This window comes from Meleagris gallopavo, chromosome 10 (assembly GCF_905368555.1).
Source record: "Meleagris gallopavo chromosome 10, MGAL_WU_HG_1.1, whole genome shotgun sequence".
Lineage (NCBI taxonomy): Eukaryota > Metazoa > Chordata > Aves > Galliformes > Phasianidae > Meleagris > Meleagris gallopavo.
In genome coordinates this window covers 18678293-18687944 of record NC_139413.1, presented here as the reverse complement: position 1 = coordinate 18687944, position 9652 = coordinate 18678293, and the positions used below count along the sequence as shown (strand labels likewise).

The following is a 9652-nucleotide window of genomic DNA, read 5'->3' as shown; positions in this document are numbered from 1 at the left end:
ACCCGTTACTTGGTGCTTACAAAAACATTAGAAAAGCCCACAGTGTAGTTTGTCACATTTTAGTATAATTGTTGTTCTCACTTCAGTTTAATCACCTTCACGGGCACATTTACCGAGTGCTTCTATTTCTAAATTGCATTTTAATAACCTACCTAATTGCCTCCCTTTCCCTAAGCAGATAAGTTTTAAAAAGACAGAAACTTTGGTATCTTCTGCTCCTTGCTGAGCTCTGCTGACACTTCTACCCCCGATCTCCTGCAAAAGATGGCAGAAAAAGAATTCAGTAAGGGCGGAGGGCTCCCAGCAACCCTAATTCAAACTGAAGCAAGGCAGAAAGCTCTATCAATTTCACTTTATCCATTTTTTAATATGTGACAAAGCCAGCCCATAAAATAAATATTTGATTAAAAATATTCATTACAATAGAAAAAGAGGATCAAAGGCTGGATTAAAAAATGGAATGCAAGCAAATCCTCTAAGAACAAATTCTGCAGGATTCATTTTTCTACAGTACCTACACAATTCTATGTCTCTGTATTTCTGCAGCAGTCTACAACAAATCTCAGTAGGTTGTTGTATGAGAATATATAGCTTTTTGCATTTTAAGAGAAGTCACCCTGACATCATGTTTGTCATATCAACCTACTGATGGTGAAAGATCCTACCCCAAAAACCAAAAAAAAAAAACACCAAACCAAAACATCACAAAGACATCCATTCCTCATGCTTCACAGAGTTTCTCACCTCCACCTTCTCTGAAGAAGTGAACAAAGCTTTCATCTTTCAGATTAAGCTGCTTCAGTTATATAAAAACTTCTCAGTGGCAAACTGGGAAGAAATCACTATTATTTTCCACAGAAGAACAGTTTATAAAATTATAAGGACACTAGTGTTTTCAATACAGCTTACTTGTTGTTCTTGGAGCTCAGCAAATGCTGAAAGCAAAAAATACCACAAGGTTCTAAGTACCACAACTTTATTGTGAGGTCAAGGTGTAGCAGGTAAGTATTTACCTCCCGAAAACAGCTCATCTGGTACTTTTATCCTCTCCAAGCCTAGAAGATACAGGGAGAAAAAGGATTTTTACACTCAGGAGATAAGCTACACTTCTGTTGCTTATTGTTCTCTGGCATCCAACCCAAGCTGAGAGCCTCAGTAGCTGCCCTCTCTGTATTCTTTCCAGTCCCTGCATACACAGGTCTCTGACAAGTCTGCTACCTCTTAAATGAGGTTATGATGCCACAGCCAGACTGAAAGAGAAGGAAAGCAAAAAACAATAAAAATGTGTAAGCACTCAGATTTGTATGTTCTATGCCATAGGAAAATGCTCAACACCCTATTCTCACTATTGGCTTTGATATAACGTGTTTACAGATAACATCTAGTAGCTTTAAACCACGTATGCATCAGCTTTATTATGATTAGGGGAGAGAACAGATTCCAAAAGCATCACCTAGTTGGCACTTACTGTTTTTATACTTGCAGAAATTTGCTCTTCTCTTTATTAGTATCTGTGTATTACCAGCCAAAACACAGTTAGCATGCATTCATCATTACATGTCCAAGAAGAACAGATCAATATGCCCGAACAGAATTTACAAAACTTAAATTATAAATTTCATCTTCCAAGTGCTCAGAAATTACTGAATACAAGAATACCACTTACAACATTTTTCATCCTGATCCTAGAGTTTTACTTTATGCAAAAATCCAGTGGATTGAAAATCCCAGAACGTCCAAATCCAGATCACGTGGAGTAAAAAGATGACATCTATGACATGCTCTTGGTGGACATGGTGTTCTCATAGTTTCACTCTGTTGGCATATCTTTTAAGTAGATTCAGTGAGGTAATCATATTTTTGTTTCACTTGTACCAACTCAGAATCCTAAATCCAAACTTGCCTAGAGTGAAAGGATTGACCTAAGGGTTGTATTTAACAGAGCAGGAAAAAAAATATATTTTTCTAGATTATTACCTCAGAAAGTCTGCTAAGATGTTTAGGTTCACCCTTCTATTTTTAAATTTAACCAGAAAGAGAAGATGGTCAAAAAGAAAGCATAGGAAAAAAAGGAAAAAAAAAAAAAAAAAAAAAAAAGATTTGTCTAATATTATAATCATTCATTAGACTTCAGAAAAAGGGGCAGAAGACATGATGTCAAAAGAGCACTTAGAAGTGAGATGCCAACTCTGTTTTTCACTACAACCATAATATACATAAAGAGAACTCGGATGACACCAGTGAATCCAAACTAGCAGTCAATGCAGTCATCTTGCTTGCTCAAATTCAGAAGATGTGCTTCATGTGTTTGATTCCATATGTCTTGAAGAAAACCATGATAATCAGTGCCCACAGTCCTAGAATAAATCCTCCAGGAGGATGCCAGTCCTTTGGTTTTGGTTTCTGAAAAAAAAAAAAAAAAAAAAAAAAAAAAAAAAAAAAAAAAGAGAAACACAATTAGTAGTTATGTCTTCTTATGAAACAGGCACTGTGCTTCATCAACTGAAAAAAAATAAAATCCCGCTGCAGAGAAAAACACAAGCTGTATTTCTTCATGAAGAAGCATCTTCTTGACGTGGTGTAAATGTTGATGGGAAGTGAGCTGATGCTTAGGCAGGGAGACAAAGCAGCACAGAAAGCCACCAGAACTGTGCCTGAGACACTGCTTTGATGGTGATACTGATGGTAGGACATGTCCAAACTCATTTGTACGGACAGAATTTCTCCTATCTGGTCTCATGTTAATATAAGAGAAGAATGTTGCAAGTATGAAAAATAGACCCAGGAATTGAAAATATGAGAGAAGAGGTGTTGTTTTTCCATTACCTTGAATGTTTTCTACAGCTCCTTCTGTACACAGTTATTTAAATAAACATATCTAAACACATAAAAAGCTCAGATTCATTATTAAAGGAGTATCATAACACAAAATAGGATTGTTTTTAATGTCAGTCACATTTCCCAGAGGCCTCATTGAGTCTAACTGCTTTTCCCTAATGGAGAAATATATTCTGCAATTCAAATACCTGTCCCTTCAACAATTTTTTCATCTTTGGTAAAAAGCAATACACTGCAGTTTGTTTTTTTCTTTTTTCTATCACACACTTAACAGTAAGGTAAGATAAAACTCGTCTGTCTCCTTCTTCCTCTTCTCATATTTACAGAAATTTCAGATATTCCACATACTATGAGAAATGGATTGCAGAAGATAAGAGCTGCTGCCTGCCCCAAGATCTGTCTCTCCAAGGCTAAGGTGAATCCATATGAATGCAAAATTTTAGTCAAGAGTATCGTGACAAAACTATCAGAATTATGGTATTTAGAGGTATAATTCAGCCTGTCATGCCTATGTCAACTCTTGCCCTCAGCAACTATGCTTTACACTTCTTCTATGCAGACAGAGATGATCTACAATAATAAATACTGAAGTGAGTGGTGAGTTATTTTACTCTGCCTTGCTGAAAGGTTTGCACTACTCTGTCCTTAAACAGAAAGAGGCACAAGGGGCACACAGCGTATTTTGGTTTCACCACCTTTAAGTGAGATTTAAAATCCTCTGCCAGCAACGTGAATAACTTAAAAGAGGTGGTACTGCTTCAATTTCTGCACGAATTTGCTTACAGAAGCTTGCCATGTCGTTCTCCAGTAAACATACCAGGTGGCTGGTGAACTTGAAGGCAATAAGGAGCATTTTGCAGCATCTGTTCTTTCAAAACATCTCTTCTACCAAGAAGAAAACAACGTTTGTGGATTGCTCAGCTTCCATCTGCTAAGCTCCATAGATATAATGTTAAGATTTTTGCTTAAGTGCTTAGCAAGTGGCCTTGTCTCCTCAGGCACCTCAAGGAGCTGATACCGAGAAATATTCAAGATTTCATTTCCTCTGAAACCGGAATCACAACAGGCATTATAATTTCCATTTGTAACAGCAAAGCTAAAGTTATAAGCAAAGACAACACATACTGTTTCCTAAGAAGCACTCATCAGCTGCAGCAGATGCATTACTGTTACTCTGCCACCTCACTGCTATTCACAGCCACACATCTCCACACAGAGATCTCAGGAAATCAACTCTGAATGTTCAAACAGGCTGCCAGCACACCTCACTTCTGCAGGTAACAGCACACGACACTTCTCCACACAGAGGAACTTTCTTGTTTAAATCCTCCTAATTAACCCATAACTTCATATGCATATTGCAGTGCCCGTTTCATCAATCTCTTTGTACTATCAATCTTCTCTTTCTTGGATCTCAGACAAATTCCTTACCACAAAGTGGCACCTGACCCTTCTAGACAAATGACTTCAATTTGCAGTCAGTGACACTAAAAGCCTCTCTCTCCTATTTTGTATAGATCACGTAATTTAATTTCTTTAAAGAATTTATATGAATAAATATTTATAAGGTGATCTATGGGTATGGTTTTACATTCTGTCACACCGTGTGCTGAAGGCTGCTCCAGGAAATTCCACAAGGAAACAAAGGCTAGTGCAGTCATGTCTCTACACAGGGACATCAAGGGCATAGAAATAATCAGCTTAAAGCCATGTGATGCAGTGCTAAATCATGAAGGATATGTTACTGTTTAAAACGTGAAAGTACCCCAGAAAGCAGCTGAAGCTATACAAGAGCTTGGTCATCTTAAAAATAAATTATCTGAACAAAAAAGTTTTTACAGACGTGAAGACTGGTAACTGCATGTAAATACTTAACCACAATAAAAGGGCAAAGAAATGCAACTCTGTTGTACATCTGTAAGTCAATAGTGAAGTTAATTGAGCACAAAATTATATTGAAATATGCCAGTATTTTCCGTTAGCATCATGCAGACATCAAAACCTTATGAATACCTGAAAAGGGGTTACACAGATTCATATCTAAACCATTAAAGCATTCCTGCAAGAGCTGGAGGAATACCAGTACTGCGGCCATAAGCAATCCCTAGATAAACTGTTGCTATGCATGAATTAGAAAGCATAAGTGAATACAAAGTTTCTTCTAGATTCTTAAATTACAATAATAAATCAATATTTAACATATGAACATGGCCTAATTCAGCATCTTATTCTAGCAAATTTCTCTGAAAGGCAATTTTTGAAAGTCAGGCATTTTCTCACTCACAATAAAATGCTAAACAGACAAATAAATATTAAGTGCTGCAGTATTTTAATTTGCAACTAATTGTGTACCTTTACTATGCCTAAATTGATGTGAGAATGCGTATTACTAGAAGACTGCAGGTTTCACTATTCAAATTTCTGCATAACTTTCTCTTATTTGAGACTTCTCTCGAGCAGCATTGACTCAGATTATTCTGAATTTCAGTGTAACAGTACCCAGATAAGAACTTTACTAAGGACTGCTTATATTTAGTTTTTGTGATTTCTGCTACAATACAACCCCATCATAAACGCCCCCTTCCTCCCCACAATAATAGCTGTAACACACAGGTGAAATGCACACAGAAATGGCACAATGCATCACGAACAAATACATTCAGCAGCTTAAGGGCCAGACGTTACTGAATTGCTGGAGATTCCAAATTAAGAAGATAGGTAGCTAAGCAACAGCAAGCTTCCTCCTGTGAACAGTTTTCTGCTGCACTCTCTTTAGTTCTGGTAGACTCATTATTCTGAGAACTTAACAGTTAACAGAAAGTTGCTCCAAGTACTGTAATTAAGGAGAGGATAAAACAGTGTATTTTCAAACTGGATGGGTCTTCAGGGATCATAATGGAAAGTATCCAAGATTTTCATTGAAAGTGTTTTGTAAAACATACAGTACTTGTTATTGCAATTAAAATTAGTTTTATTTAAGAAATAAAAAGTATTAAAGCTGAAGTAGTAATTAAATTAAGAATGGTTTAAATTTATAATGTTAGATCAGAACAGAAATAAGATTTAAAACATCACATGGAAAACACTTTGATAAATACCATTATGATTTAACACTACAGTCCACTTCCAGCAGAACTCAACTTCGTATATCAGTGTCCCAAGTAAAAATTCTGGCATAGAAAAGTTAAACTCAGAACTCGCATTTGGATGGCAGTAGTAGATAAAGCAATGCACACGGTATAAACACAGCAGTATTACAGCTAGGAATGTAGTCATTCCCAGACAAGAAAAGGACAGGCCAACGCTTCTGTCTATGTCAACAGCTTGTTCTGTATGGGGCTCAAGAGAGAAACTGGAGTTTCATTGTGTCCTAAGCCCAGTTTGGCTCTATTTATTGTAGCACAGGTGATACAAAACACCACCTTGGATCCCGGAGCTTTCTGGCAGGAGCAGCAGCTACTAGGGGAAGCTCTGTGTGTATCTCTCTGTAGATTTCTCCACCTCTGCCAGTCTCGGAGGTCAGCAGGCAGAAGCAGGAAGTAAATCACTTGTGCTGCTTGCCAGTGCAGTGTCCTACATCATTATCAGGTCATTGGGGTAAACGCTATGTATTTTAGGGTGCAGATTTAAAAGTCATTCCTCATTTGAATGAATATTTCTATTTCTTTCACATTACGATACTAAAATCAAGATACTTCATTTTATGTTGTGGTCTGTGTTAAAGACCATTACCGAAATCTGGAAAAAAAGGAGGTCTTTGAAATCCAAGGCTGACCTCAGACCTAGGGCCGAAACAGTTCACCTGCTTCTCAACCCAGGAAAAAAACTGATCTCAGGCCAAAAGATATGAAGGAGCCAAATTCTATCACGCAGCACACCATGTCAGAAGCCCATTATGTATTTCTCAGAGACACTCTATACAAATTCAGGTTTACTTGCAATTTAAAATTTCAGACCACATAATCATTGTAATTCTTGTAGGAAAACACATGACAAAGTTTAATTTCAGAACAAATGTACATGCATCACAATTAAATCACAGCACAAAACATATCCTCAGAGCTTCTTGTGTAAGTATGCACTTCTAATTTATTGGTTACCGTTTTGATCTGTGGTCCCCACAGTGGGGTGGGGAAAACCAAATAATTCCAGCCATCTAGTAATAGTTTAATCCTCTTTTGTGCCCACAGCAAGATTAAAGCCATAAGAGAACTCCAACACAAGCAGTTCCTGTTAATCTGCAAAATAATTTAAAGCCTTTTGTCTAATCTCCTGGTTTGTATTTATTAACCACAGTGCCATGATTACTGATATCTCCAGTGTTAATAAAATGGTGAAGAAAGTTCATTCATCAATAAAAATTCATGGACAACATGAGGAAAACAAAAACAGCAACTAAAGTAAATTAACATGTCATTACCAACATCTGCATTTTAAACATGTACTTTGAAACAGTGACCATAAAACAAATACTGTTATAATAGCTTTAGTTTTTCATTTCCTTCTAAAATATGTAATCTGTAGGGCTTATTAGAAATGATCCTCTACTTCAAAAATGGCTGCTCACTTACTATTTTCTACTTTCAGTGTTATCTCTCAGCATTATATAGCACTTTAAAGTGCTTTCAGTGGTTTAACAGTTATTCATTAATCTTCCAACCTCTGACACAATACATAATATACTTCTTCTAATCAAAGGCAGCCTTCCCAGCACCTGAGACCCAGTGCAGCTCAATTCCAGACAGGCCAGTGCTCATAAGAAGGATGCCTGGCAAACAGGGATTGTGCGAAAGAGTCCTTCAAACCAAGATGTGTGATTTGATACAACCAAAGCCAACAAACACAGCTCTGCACTGGCAGCAGTAACAATTCACATCTATCTCTGGCAGACTAGCACTGCAGAACTCTTAACTCTGCTGAAGTAAGAGGGCTGAGCTCTTACCTGCTCAGTTACAAGTGTCATTATGATACTTAGAAGCATACATACACTGAAGGATGGAGATGAAGAAAAACTATGTATATATAAATATAAATATATATAAATAAATATATATATATATTAAATCACACCTATAATTTGCTTAGTAGGCCTTAAATATTTAAATTTATATTCATTCATATACTTCTAGGAAGTTATGATCATAATTTTCATAAAAGAGCACTTAAATCCACATCAGATGTATGAAATAGATTTACAAACACTGAGCTTCATGCCAACTGAAACATGCAAAAATAGAAGATAAGCAGAGTAATTAGACAGACTTGATATTAAAAGTTGGCCACCATTACTTCAAGAAGCATCCTTCTCAAAAATGTTTGTAATTAATTTAAACAAGAAGAAGATTATTAGCAAAAACAAGACTAATGACATTCAGCACATGGTGATAAACTTTCTTGATTGGAGGTGAGAAACTAGGGATTGTGTACTACTTGTCTGCAGCTCCATGGCCAGGACCTCCAAAAATAATCAGGTGTAAAAGTGACTCACCTGCTGCAACCCAAATGTTGGGTTAAGCAGACAGAAAAGGCTGTTGCAAAAGAACAAAAGTTGTGAAAAGGGTCTGTAGTGGCTGCTCATGGGGCAAAGTTACCTTGTATTTATATATGCTAGAAAGGTGTAAAGTGTGCCAACCCACTCTCACAACTCTGTTTTTGGAGCAGCATACACTGCCCACTTTCCCCTAGGGAAGCTTTATCTCAAAGTCTTCTACAGGGCAGATGTTGTTGCTACAGCAACTCAAAGCCAGTGGGAGCAGAACCAGAACCAAAAACCCAGCTCTGCGGAGAAGAGGCCTCATCCTGTCCCCCTTTGGGAGATGCACACCGGGCACCCCTGCCTCCTGCTGGGGAGCTCCATCTGGATTTCCCATGCTGTCACTGCCTCAAGGTGAGCCCTTCTAAGTACCTGTAAATCAATGGACTCTGAAGCAGTTTTTTTTTTTTTTTTTCCCCTTAATCTCATAAAATTAATTGCATGCCTCAAAACTTCCATTATGAAGCAGAATTTTGATCACTCACATTCAAATGAAGTTTTATCCATTTATATGGAGAAACCATGATGTTCACAAATTACTGAACTACTCCTTTCAAAGTAGCAGTGTCGGTTCTAACCACGCTTTTTTTTTTTTTCTTGGATATCCCACAAGTAACTCTTCATTCATTTCCAGGTGGCAGGCAATATTAACAACAGATGTTAGACAACATTGGATCTTATACTCAATATGTCATACTGAGTCCAAAATCTAATCAAACATCTTAACAGCTACATTTAAAGAAACCGGAATCCAAATCAATATTCTCTATTAGCGTACTTTTCACTGCTCATTTTTTAAATGTCTCTGGGATCTCTACAACTATAATTTTGAAAGTTCTCCTTTGCCCTGAGCTCTGTGTGACATTATACCTGTGCAGGTTTTTCTAGCTGTGGCTTGCACAACTCAAAACTGCATTATAGTTAAGAGATAGGCATGAGAAAAAAATGGATGGGAAAGAAGGACTGAGGCAAACACAGCCCACACATTTATATCAGCAAGATCAAACATAGATGTGTTTCTACTGTCACACGTTTTCATTTTCAGTGAGAAATCAGGGTACCACAGCTGCTGATAGATCTGTTCCCCGTCACCACCCTGCTTTTAAAAGCAATTGTTGTCTGCAGTGCTTTTGCACTCATGTGCCAGACAAGTATTCTCACCCAACTTTATGTTGCATATACTCTCCCTGTGAGCAGAAGAAAAAGAAAAAAAAAAGAAAAGGAGTAAGAACTATTCTGAAATATCAACTCAAAACTTTTGGCTGTTCTAGCTGCTATACA

At 37.2% G+C, this 9652-nt stretch overlaps 1 protein-coding gene across 1 annotated transcript in view; it reads right to left on the bottom strand.

Moving 5' to 3' along the window:
* Nucleotides 1-1385: 1385 nt before the first annotated feature.
* PIGK (phosphatidylinositol glycan anchor biosynthesis class K) overlaps nucleotides 1386-9652 on the bottom strand; it is a 64720-nt gene continuing 56453 nt past the window's right edge. The window contains exon 11 of the mRNA XM_085231616.1: nucleotides 1386-2403. Within this exon, the coding sequence (XP_085087742.1) occupies nucleotides 2287-2403 (117 nt within the window). The 3' untranslated portion in view covers nucleotides 1386-2286. The remainder of the gene's footprint in view (nucleotides 2404-9652) is intronic.